The sequence below is a fragment of the Pollachius pollachius genome (genome assembly GCF_949987615.1).
Source record: "Pollachius pollachius genome assembly, chromosome: 13".
NCBI lineage: Eukaryota > Metazoa > Chordata > Actinopteri > Gadiformes > Gadidae > Pollachius > Pollachius pollachius.
This window is the reverse complement of record NC_136946.1, coordinates 4842665-4855164: the sequence shown is the minus strand read 5'-3', so window position 1 is coordinate 4855164 and position 12500 is coordinate 4842665. Positions and strand designations below refer to the sequence as shown.

Here is a 12500-nt window from a genome sequence, read left to right as displayed (position 1 = left end):
TGGTCTGTCCTATATGGATTCTATTCACCCAGGTTCTGTTCTATACGAGTCCCATTCGGCCATGTTCTGTTCTACGGGGGTTCCGTCCTATGTAGGCCCAGGTTCGGTTGTCTTTGGTTGGCCGACTGGTTGCCCCGGTTACCTGGCTGGACGATGACGGTGACCAGGGCGACGTCCTGCTGCCCGGAGGAGTCGGACACCTTCAGCTTGAAGGTGTAGTCCCCCTCCTGCATGGCGGACAGCTGCAGGGTGGCCGTCCGCACCCCCTGGGCACAGAGAGAACCAGCCGGCCTCGGTATTCAGTCCAAGGTCAAAGGTCAAAGGTCAACAATCAATTATAACGTCATAAAAGAAAAAAAAGGAAAGACGACATCCGAGATTAAATAAGTGAATCTCATCTCTAACCTAGAAACTGATTTTATTTGTATATTCTTGTGTTTATATACTATATATATATATCTGGGGTTACGTTGGCTTGCACCTTGTCATTTCTTAGTGGACTTGAGCACGATCCTTAGAGCTCTTTGCCTTAACTTTACTGCGCTAATAAACCTTCTAATGTTGACCACAGCATGCTGACTGTCTGACCTCCACCTCCTCCACCTCTCTCTGAGGACTGACCTCCACCTCGCTGAGTCCTGACCCCCACCACCTCCACCTCGCTCTGAGTCCTGACCTCCACCCCCTCGCTCTGAGTCCTGACCTCCACCTCGCTCTGAGTCCTGACCTCCACCCCCACCCCTCCACCTCGCTCTGAGTCCTGACCTCCACCCCAACCCCTCCACCTCAATCAATCAAATCAATTATAACGTCATAAAAGAAAAAAAAGGAAAGACGAGCAAAATGTATTTTTTCCATCCGAGATTAAATAAGTGAATCTCATCTGTAACCTAGAAACTGATTTTATTTGTATATTCTTGTGTTTATATACTATATATATATATATATATATATATATATATATATATATATATCTGGGGTTACGTTGGCTTGCACCTTGTCATTTCTTAGTGGACTTGAGCACGATCCTTAGAGCTCTTTGCCTTAACTTTACTGCGCTAATAAACCTTCTAATGTTGACCACAGCATGCTGACTGTCTGACCTCCACCTCCTCCACCTCGCTCTGAGTCCTGACCCCCACCCCCTCCACCTCGCTCTGAGTCCTGACCTCCACCTCGCTCTGAGTCCTGACCTCCACCTCGCTCTGAGTCCTGACCTCCAGCCCCTCGGTCTGAGTCCCGACCTCCACCCCCACCCCTCCACCTCGCTCTGAGTCCTGACCTCCACCCCCACCCCTCCACCTCGCTCTGAGTCCTGACCTCCACCCCTCGCTCTGAGTCCTGACCCCCACCCCCTCCACATCTCTCTGAGTCCTGACCTCCACCTCGCTCTGAGTCCTGACCCCCACCCCCTCCACATCTCTCTGAGTCCTGACCCCCACCCCCTCCACATCTCTCTGAGTCCTGACCCCCACCTCCTCCACCTCGCTCTGAGTCCTGACCCCCACCCCCTCCACCTCGCTCTGAGTCCTGACCCCCACCCCCTCCACATCTCTCTGAGTCCTGACCCCCACCTCCTCCACCTCGCTCTGAGTCCTTACCCCCACCCCTCCACATCTCTCTGAGTCCTGACCCCCACCTCCTCCACCTCGCTCTGAGTCCTGACCTCCACCTCCACCCCTCCACATCTCTCTGAGTCATGACCTCCACCCCCACCCCTCCACATCTCTCTGAGTCCTGACCTGCATCTCCACCACCTTGGCCTTGCTCATGGGGCTGAGGGACCACTCGTAGTTCAGGGGCTCGTGGTCGTCGGTGCTCTCGTTGCCGTACAGGGTGATGGAGTTACGGGGCAGCGTGATCACCTACAGACACCGCCGCCAGAACACACACAGGTTTAGTTCTAATCCTGCAGTCAACCACAACACACACACACACACACACACACACACACACACACACACACACACACACACACAGATTTTGAATCAATTTGTACATTTGCATTTATGTCTCCATTTGGCATAAACTTTTATCTGAAGCAAGCTCAGACTGCAACCGATACACTACAGGTTAGAGGCTGTGGAACTTGGGGATCGAACCGAGTACCTTTTGGCCAGGAGACGCCCTAGTGACTACTAAGCTATCCTGCCCCCAACACAGACATCAACAGTTAATTTACCATGATGAAGAAAGTTGAAATATCTTGAAAGATGGACTTTTTGTCCATATAGCGTTAGTGTATAGTGTTTCCAGCATTGCCTTGAAGCATTAATATCCGTCATACGTGTGTGCTTCTCCGAAAGCAGTTCCCCCCTCCCCACGGCAGAAGAAGGGTTCCGGTGTGAATGGTTCCTACCTGGTTGGGCCCTGCGTTGGCCACTGGTTTGTAGTCCGTGGCCTTGTTCACCAGTAGGGTGGCCTGGGTGGAGTTCTGAACTCCGTCCGAGTCGGTCACCGTCAAGCTGTGGACGTTGAGGAGAGAGTTCCCCTGTTGATGTTGGACTGAATACTACGACAGGACTGCAAGGACCGCTCACATCCTGACCCACATCCTGACCCACATCCTGACCCGTTTGATTCACCATACGACTTGCAAGACTTGCCTTCGAAGCTATTGTTCTTTAATAGTTGCAATGCTAATTTTCCCAATCAACATAATATTACTGTAGATACTGTAAGAGAACATTTCCCCCCTAATGTAGTTCTGATGCTGTACTTTGACTTCACAGTGACTGTGAGAGAACTACATTTCCCACTTGTCCAGTTCTGATGCTGTATTTTGACTTCACAGTGACTGTGAGAGAACTACATTTCCCCCCTAATGTCGTTCTGATGCTGTACTTTGACTTCACAGTGACTGTGAGAGAACTACATTTCCCACTTGTCCAGTTCTGATGCTGTATTTTGACTTCACAGTGACTGTGAGAGAACTACATTTCCCCCCTAATGTCGTTCTGATGCTGTACTTTGACTTCACAGTGACTGTGAGAGAACTACATTTCCCACTGGTCCAGTTCTGATGCTGCACAGTGACAGTGTCAAAGAACTACATTTCACTGGCGCAATTTATCCTCGATGCTGTAAATGGAATGGGAGAAAACTACATTTCCCATGTATATTGGCACGGGTCGCAGGGCCGTCCTCACATGAAGGTGTAGCTCCCAGGCACCAGGCGGCTCAGGGTGAGGATGGGCGTGTTTCCGGTCACCTTCTCGTCCCTCAGGGGCCCTTTGACCTCCTCCCAGCGCCACGCCACCAGCTTGTCGTCATCAGAGCTCTCTGAGGGGGGGGGGAGAGAGAGAGAGAGAGAGAGAGAGAGAGAGAGAGAGAGAGAGAGAGAGAGAGAGAGAGACAGAGAGAGAGAGAGAGAGAGAGAGAGAGAGAGAGAGAGAGACATAGTGTATGGAGAGTGAGAGAGAACATAAGGAGGGAGATTAGGACGTGAAGGACAGAGAGCATACATAGACATGATAACGTATGGAACGAGATAGTGCAGGGAGAGAGAGACGGTATGGAGACGGAGAATGGGAGAAAACATAAGGAAAAGAGAGACCAAGAGAATATAGGGAGAGAGATTGAGGTAAGGCAGATAATGAGAGAAACAGAGAGATACCGTGGGCAGAGAGCGTTAGAGTAAGGGGGAGAGAGAGAGCAGAATGAATGGCTACGACACAATCCTCTTATTCTGCTCATGTTTGCATTTCTGCTTAGTTATAAATTTTGTTCTTAATGCTCATGTTCAACTAAAAGGACGTAGATGAGGTGCCTCACACTCAACATTAAAGAATAGCAACACATGATGGCTGACGTCGCCGAAACTAGTTCCAATGCGTCTTTCTCCCTGGGGGGGGGGGGGGGGCGCTAATAGGGCTCTCATGGGGCTCTCGGTGTAGGCGTGTCAGACTCACGGCTGCCGTCGATCACCGTGGAGCTGGTGGGCAAGGTGATCTCCTGGAAGGTGGGGGAAACCACGGCGACGGGAGGCTTGTTGACGCGGGGTTCTGTGGGGGGTGAGACACAGAGGTCATTGATTTATTATTATTATTGATGGTTTATTTGATAGGGACGGATACAGTGTACATAGACAAGCTGAGAGCAGCTATCCAATGCAAGTTTCATAGTGCTTATAGCGGATGCTGATATGCAACACCCATCCCTAGAAGGGCTTTTGTGAAGAAAAAAAAAAAGCGATACACTTCTCTTAACCTCATTGTTTTAAACTGATTACAGCGAGATACACACAAGGTATAAAGAAGATAAGAGGTTAAAACAGTGAGCTAATAATAAGGTAAACAGAGTACAGTGAGATTCAACAAGGCACAAGATAAAAAATCAAATAAAAGAGGTTAGAACAGTGAGCTAAAAATAAGGTAAACAGAGTACAGCGAGATCCAATAAGGCACAAGGTAAAAAAGAAGATCAACAACAAGTACAACAAGGTATTGTTCAAACAGGCCGCCGCCGCATGTCCCGGTCCACCAGAACAAACAAGGACGCACGCTACGTGATTCAGGCTAAGCACTGAGCACACACCAGCTGAGCATGCTCACAGGATGTGTTGGCATTCATCCGGGGTTTGAATGAATGTAAACACGTGTTGTTGACAGGAAGATAAGCGACCCGACATCTTAGGCTCAGGGATCCCTTCAGGTATGGCGGTGGATATTTGGGGATTGAAAACCCGGGACCTTTTCAGGCCAAGAGTCCAGAACCATACCCACTAGACCAACCTTTCTCTCTACTGCACCAGGGGGTTCACCTTATACTCTATAGCTCTGTGATGCAGGGGTTAATCTATACGCAGCTATAACAGGCCTCTTCATCTGGACTTTGGGGTGTGGCGGGGGTGTTCAGAGAGAGCAGGCCCCTCTATGGAGGTGTGTGGGGGTGTAGTGTCGGTGTTTGTGTTGACAGGCGACTGAGCTCACCTGGTTTGACCGTGACGTTGACGTAGCCCTCGCCGTGGCCGCCGTCTCCGTCCACGATCACCTCAAACTCGTACAGGCCGGCTGTCAGCTGGGGAGGGGACAGAGGGGGGGGGAGAGAGAGGGAGACAGAGAGACAGAGACACACAGAGAGGGAGACAGAGGGAGATAGAGAGACACAGGGGGGGAGAGAGAGAGAGGGAGACAGAGGGAGATAGACACAGGGCGGGAGAGAAAGGGAGACAGAAAGGTAAAGGGGGGGAGAGAGAGGGAGATAGAGAGGCACAGACACACAGAGAGGAAGATAGAGGGATAGAGAGACACAGAGAGAGAGAGGGAGATAAAGAGACACAGACACACAGAGAGGAAGATAGAGGGAGATAGAGAGACAGAGAGAGAGAGAGAGGGAGATAGAGAGACACAGACACAGAGAGGAAGGTAGAGGGAGATAGAGAGACACAGAGAGAGAGAGGGATAAAGAGACACAGACACACAGAGAGGAAGATAGAGGGAGATAGAGAGACAGAGAGAGAGAGGGAGATAAAGAGACACAGACACACAGAGAGGAAGATAGAGGGAGATAGAGAGACAGAGAGAGAGAGGGAGATAAAGAGACACAGACACACAGAGAGGAAGATAGAGGGAGATAGAGAGACAGAGAGAGAGAGAGAGGGAGATAGAGAGACACAGACACACAGAGAGGAAGATAGAGGGAGATAGAGAGACACAGAGAGAGAGAGGGAGATAAAGAGACACAGACACACAGAGAGGAAGATAGAGGGAGATAGAGAGACACAGAGAGAGAGGGAGATAAAGGGAGATAGAGAGACACAGAGGGAGATAGAGGGAGAAAGAGAGACAGAGAGAGAGAGAGAGGGAGATCAAGAGAGAGAAACAGATAGAAAGGGGGAAGGACAAAGACGCAGAGAGTGAGAGTTAAACCGACAGATTCTGAGAACGTCTCTAATGAAATGACTTCCCAGAACAGTGATTGTGTGGGTGACTTTGATAGGATGCTTGATAGGGTGTGTGCTGCGTCTCACCCTGCTCAGTTTCAGTGTCTTGTTGTACTTCCCCTCCATCTCTCCGCTGGAGTCCTTGGGGTGGGTGATGAGATGCCAGTCAAACGAATACTTGGAGCCTGGAAAACAAGTAAAACAAGTGTATCAACATCAATCAGAGGAATCGTGCCAAACAGAGACAGTGTGTGAATGTGCATTCACATGGATTAAACACACGTGACACTGTTCAGCAGAATCTTGGTAGGTGTGCTTTTGACCAAAGCATCCATGACCTACCAAACTGCTCAGACACCGGAGCAATTAAACATTTATAGTAGGGCTGTCAAGCGATTAAAAATTATCGATCTCTTTCATTTAAAACATGTCTTTCATTAACATACGGTGCATTTCAAGATCAAATTAATAACATTTCCATGTCACTCAAGATTCAATGCATCTCAGTCGAGTGTGGCTTGACGAGGCTGGCTGCTAGCGCCAGCTTCAGGGGCGGTGGCAGCTCGTACCTGCCAGCTTGCTACCAAACGTTTTTGCGTTGAGGTGATATTTAAGGGTTCATGAACTGATAGGAAAATTCCTTACTACAGAGATTGCAGATAACGGTGTTGCTATCTACAGTACTGTCTGGGAGTTGTTCAAACATGAATTTTCCGTTCACGGGGCCGAGCAGCGTCTTCTGGTCTGCCTCCATTTTGTTTCAACGCAAATGACGCACCGGGTCAAAGGGCACTATAGAAGCGCGATTAATCTGCGTACATTTTTTTAACACGTTAAAAAATTGCGCGTTCATTTGACAGCCCTAATTTATAGTACTATAAACAGTTGAGTGCCAATAATATCATGGGATGGGGAGAAGGGTTAACCCTAACAATAACAGTATTTTGTGGTGTGTGTGTATATCTGTGTGTGTGCGTGCAAGTCAGTGTATGTGTGCGTGCATGTCAGTGTATGTGAGTGAGTGAGTGAGAGAGTGAGCGAGTGGGTGAGTGAGTGAGTGCGTGTGCGTGTGTGTCGGTGTGTGCGTTTGTGCGTGTGTGTGCGTCTGTACCGGTCTTGGCGGCCGGGACCACGAAGGCGTTGAGCTCCACCTCGTTGTTGGGCAGGATGACCTCCACACTCTGCCCCGCCGACACGGCCAGCTCCCTCACTGCCAATGCAACCGCAGCGTCGCCACGGAGACGGGACAGGACAGGACCGGGGTGGGGGGGGGGGGGGGGATTCGGTTAACGGTGATTGATCGATGATTAAATTGTTCAGGAGATCGCCATGGCAACAAGCATCCACACAGGGGGGGCACACATTCCCGTCTCCGTCTCCGTCTTACCTGCCGCCGTCGGGTTGGCCAGCGCCGCCATAACCGTGGCAACGTCCTCCTCCGCGCCCTCCGTGGCGCTGGAGGTCGCGGCGACCTCGGTGGACGGGCCCGTCGACGCCGGCGGGTCCTGGGCGCGAACGGGCAGCGCTGGCGATTCTGCACTCCCATTGGCCGACGGGCCGAGGCTGCTGCTCTTGGGGGTGGTGGGAGGGAGAGCGCCGGCGGGTGGGGGCTCCAGGGTGGCCAGGGTGGTGCTCCTCTGGGTGGGGGGGAGGAGAGGGACGGTGAAGGGAGGCGCCGTGTCTGGGATACGCTGTCAACCCTATTAGCCTGCGACAGCTAACCTGCTAGTGTCTAGGAGCATAAACTACTCATATCTTAGCTTGAATTAAGGAGGTACTGAAGGAAGGATGGAAGGAAAGAAGAAAGGGAGGGAAGAAGGGAGAGAGGAAGGGAAGGAAGGAAGGAAGGGAGAGAGGAAGAAAGGAAGGAAGGAAGGAAGGAAGGAGGGGAGGGAGTGAGGGAGGAAAGAAGGTAGGGAGGGAAGGAGAGAGGAAGGGAGCAAGGAATAAAGGAATGAACGGAGGAAGAGAGGAAGGAAGGGCGGGAGGAAGGAAAGACTATTTTCCCAAGCACCTCACATTAACTGAATGAACATGGCCAACAGTGCACCTACAGTCTAAAGTACAGCTTGTGTGTAATGAGTGTGTGGGCCCTGGACAGTGACAGCGCCCCCCCCCCCCCCCCCCGATGACCCGGCCCTCTTACCGTGTTGACGTGGGGATGGGTTCTGTGTGCTCGGCGCTGCCTGACGGATCGCTTCTGGATCACCGGGCCCTGGGAGAACGGGTCAGATACAGGTCAGATACACAGTGGAGAAACTTCAGGAATATATCATTCAAACTCGTATGGCCTTTTTTGGTGGCTCAATCGTTGTTCATAGTGGGGTCATAATAATCTGTATCGGTCCCAACAGTGTGATGACTAGATTTGTCATTTAGCCAAGGATTTTAACAAAGGATCAAGAAGTCAAAAGGATCCAATAACTCATAATTCCACATTCCAGCAGCTAGCTGTGAATCTTATGTTCTCAGGAAATGTGCCATCTGACTGTGAAGTAGGCTGCCAGAAGATCATCCTGCTGGCCAAAACAAAACAGGGCTAGCCGGTAGTTTTATAATGAACAATCAGGAAATGTCTCCTTAAAGTCAAACCCCCGATTGCCTGCATTTCTCTGCTGTCTACCAACTAAGCTGATCTGTGAGTGTTCGATTGGGCATCGTTTCTTGGGTATGGCTTAGGGCAAGGGACATTTTTATTACGTTCGATATATTTATTGTTACAGGAACTTCCTGTAAATAGTGCTTATTGCTCCTTTAAACCTAAACTCACCCGCCATTCAAGCAGGAACTGCAAAGCTATTTGTTAATATGAAAGAGTTCTGATTCCCATTAAAACAATTAAATAAAATCACTGAAAACCTTGAGCAACATGTTCCGGGCTTTGTATGAATCAAACCAAAGGGGCATCAATGGGCCAACTACTCCTTGGGATGAGAGCTCATTTGATTCCAACGCATGCACGAAAAAGTACTCTTACATCCGAAGAAGTACTCCCCTACATCCGAATAAGTACTCCCTTACATCCGAAGAAGTACTCCCCTACATCCGAATAAGTACCGTATTTCCCGCACTATAACGCGCACCGGATTATAAGGCGCACCTTCAATGAATGACCTATTTTAGAACTTTTTTCATAAATAGGGCGCACCGGATTATAAGGCGCATAGCATAGAAGATACTGCAGTCAAACATTTGACTGGGGATGCGTTATGCATCCACTAGATGGAGCTGTGCTAATTGTATAGCTCGTCACGCGCAACGCAACTGTGAGGACGAGTTGCTGCATTTAGCAGATATAAAACTGGAACCTTTATGACAAAAAAGTAAAACACAATTACGCAGTTCCAAACCTTAGATTTTTAAATATCTTGCAAACGTGAATGATACAAAGTAGAGCATCGCACCCTCGCATCTTGTAGTGTGGCCAGTCTTCCGCCCGATTTCCTGGCTCTGTGATCGTATAGTGTGACCTTCCGTGAGTAAGCGCAGTAAAATGCTGTGTGCACTGACTACGATAGCCGTAATGCTGCAAGCGGTGTGGCTTTATCGTAGTCGTAGTGAAACATTTATTATTATTATTAAATTGTTTTTATTGGTTTTTCATACTGAAACATTTTGACAGAGCGCCGTTTACAACCAGTATGGATCAACCAATTAACCAATTGATCCATATATAAGGCACTCCGGATTATAAGGCGCACTGTCGTTTTTTGAGAAAATTACCGGCTTTTAAGTGCGCCTTATAGTGCGGAAAATACGGTACTCCCTTACATCCGAATAAGTACTCCCTTACATCCGAAGAAGTACTCCCTCACATCCGAAGAAGTACTCCCCTACATCCGAATAAGTACCCCCTTACATCCGAATAAGTACTCCCTTACATCCGAAGAAGTACTCCTCCACATCCGAATAAGTACTCCCATACAACCGAAGAAGTACTCCCTTACATCCGAAGAAGTTCTCCCCTACATCTGAATAAGTACTCCCTTACATCCGAAGAAGTACTCCCTTACATCCGAATAAGTACTCCCCTACATCCGAATAAGTACTCCCTTACATCCGAAGAAGTACTCCCTTACATCCGAAGAAGTACTCCCTTACATCCGAAGAAGTACTCCCCTACATCCGAATAAGTACTCCCTTACATCCGAAGAAGTACTCCCCTACATCCGAAAAAGTACTCCCCTACATCCGAATGAGTACTCCCTTAGATCTGAAGATAGCCTGACCTAACCCTGGCTAACGCATGATGGGGGACCCGATCCAGAGGCCCCCATGGACCCCGGGGGATCCAGGGGGAGCCCTACCTTGTCCAGCATCTGCAGCAGGCCCAGGGACTCCTGGTGGGGCTGGGGCAGGAAGTCGATGGCGCAGCCCCGGTCCCTGGAGCAGCTGAGCTGGACGCAGTGGCCCCCCAGGCTCCACACCGCGCCGCAGCTGGGCGACAGGCAGCAGGACTGCCAGCAGGTGGCGCCGGCATTCCCCCGGGCCAGGGGCCTCCAGCCCAGGCCCAGGACGCTGCTCCAGTGCATGCCCAGGACGCCTCCCGTCACCCTGCAGAGGTTAGCCGAGACTTCTGCCGGGACGTGGTGGAGAGGGGAGGGGGGGGAGAGGATCCGGGGAGAGAGAACAGGTCAATGAATACTAATAAAGCAGGGAAGGCTAAAGCAACAGTTGAAAGGGTATGTTATCTGGAAACACATGTTGGACTGCAGCCAACAATGTGGTTCTCATTTCGAAACAATAGAAATGCTTGATGAATAATATTATATTTGGAGGACATTTATTGACACAGCCTGGCTGAAGACACGAGCCAGAGCCAAAGCAACTGAGATCAGAAAAGAATGCAGAGTTCAAAACCAATGTAGTGTTGAAAATCAGTTTTGAAACGACCACAGAGTTCTAAGTAAACAGGCCGTAGAGTTCCAAACCGACCATAGAGTTCTAAACAAACAGACTGAAGAGTTCTAAACAGGCCGTAGAGTTCTAAACAAACAGACCATAGGGTTCTAAACAGACCATAATCCTAAATAAACTGACCATAGAGATCCAAACAGATGGAATAGTCCTAGAGTGGCCTTTCTACAACTGTGTCTGTAGAAAGTCCAACCATTCTACCGAGTTCTAAGCAGACCATAAAGTTGTAAGCTGAATGTAGCTCTAAAGTGACTTTAGAATAGTTCTAATCCGGATGGGGGGCCAAACTGGGACAGTTCCCTGATCCACGGCCCTTCTGTCGCGACGGGGCATATTATGGGATGCAGGTGAATTAATGCAACTTCGGCCTTGAAGCCACACAGAGAATGCACTGTGGGCTTTTGTCAGCAAACACACACAGGATCTTTTGTCCTACTTTAGACTGTAGCAAACTGTGAGTCCAGTGTAACACACACACACACACACACACACGTCTGGACCGGGGGGGGACACAAGGAGAGGGATTAGAAGGTGGAGGACATACGTTAACATTAGAACGGATGGAACGAGGGTAGGGAGAGAGAGAGAGAGAGATTGTATCGAGAGAGAGAGAGAGAGCATGATGGAGGGCGAGAGAGAGAAAGAGAGAGAGAATGGGATGAATCAGAAGGAGAGAGAGACCAAGAGAATGAGGGAGAGTGAGGTAATGAGGAAGGCAGCAAGAGTGTAACCGGAGGGAGGGACACAAGGAGAGACGAGAAAAAGAGTGAGACCATTCGGGCGGATAGGCTAAGAGTCAGGTGGTGAGAGGGAGAGAGACGATAATAAATACAGTTCTCCAGTGACCGCGTGAACCCAAGGTAAACAGGGTTAGTGTCAGGCCACGACAAGGAGCTTATAGCTGGAGGGTTTCCTACTGTGCGTTAACCATTAGCCAGGGGTAAGTGTGCGAGCGTGCGGGTGTGTGAGTGTGTGTTTGACAGGCACCATGTGAATGGGAGCTTGGGGGTGAAGGAGGTCGTACCGGGCTTGACCTCCAGGGCCCCTCTGTTGCTGCTGGTCTGGCCCTTGCTGTCGGTCACCGTCAGGGTGAAGGTGTACTTCCCCTCCACCAGGTTGCCTAGGAACAGCACGGGCTGGTGGTCCGAACCGTTCAACACATGCTGCGGGAAGAACAGACGATCCTCTGTTATAGACACTCCTGGGGGGGGGGGTATTTTATACTATTGTTCTTTGTGAGTGAGTGAGTGAGAGAGAGGTAGAGAGAGACAGACAGAGAGGTAGAGTGCCTGAGAGAGAGACCAAGAGATGTAGAAAGACAGACATGATAAGATATGTGGAGAAAGAGACTGAGAGAGTTAGGGAGACAGAGAGACAGAGAGAGAGAGAGAGAGGTATTGCGACAGAGAGAGAGAGAGAGGTATTGAGACAGAGAGAGAGAGAGACAGAGGTAGTGAGAGAGGAAGAGAGTGAGAGAGAAATAGTTAGAGTGAGAGAGACAGAGAGAGGTAGTGAGACAAAGAGAGAGAGAGAGAGCGAGAGGTATTGAGACAGAGAGAGAGAGAGAGAGAGAGGTATTGAGACAGAGAGAGAGAGAGAGAGAGACAGAGAGAGGTAGTGAGACAGAGAGAGACAGAGACAGAGAGAGACAGAGACAGAGGTATTGAGACAGAGAGAGAGAGAGACAGAGAGAGGTAGT

At 49.8% G+C, this 12500-nt stretch overlaps 1 protein-coding gene across 1 annotated transcript in view; it reads right to left on the bottom strand.

Moving 5' to 3' along the window:
- kiaa0319l (KIAA0319-like) overlaps nucleotides 1–12500 on the bottom strand; it is a 62670-nt gene that overhangs the window by 27370 nt on the left and 22800 nt on the right. The window contains exons 23-34 of the mRNA XM_079749289.1: nucleotides 11826–11964; nucleotides 10192–10460; nucleotides 8031–8099; nucleotides 7272–7521; nucleotides 6996–7094; nucleotides 5972–6069; nucleotides 4932–5019; nucleotides 3912–4004; nucleotides 3150–3282; nucleotides 2360–2465; nucleotides 1743–1865; nucleotides 143–266 (exon numbers count right to left, since the gene is read on the bottom strand). Of these exons, the coding sequence (XP_079605415.1) occupies nucleotides 143–266; nucleotides 1743–1865; nucleotides 2360–2465; nucleotides 3150–3282; nucleotides 3912–4004; nucleotides 4932–5019; nucleotides 5972–6069; nucleotides 6996–7094; nucleotides 7272–7521; nucleotides 8031–8099; nucleotides 10192–10460; nucleotides 11826–11964 (1591 nt within the window). The remainder of the gene's footprint in view (nucleotides 1–142; nucleotides 267–1742; nucleotides 1866–2359; nucleotides 2466–3149; nucleotides 3283–3911; nucleotides 4005–4931; nucleotides 5020–5971; nucleotides 6070–6995; nucleotides 7095–7271; nucleotides 7522–8030; nucleotides 8100–10191; nucleotides 10461–11825; nucleotides 11965–12500) is intronic.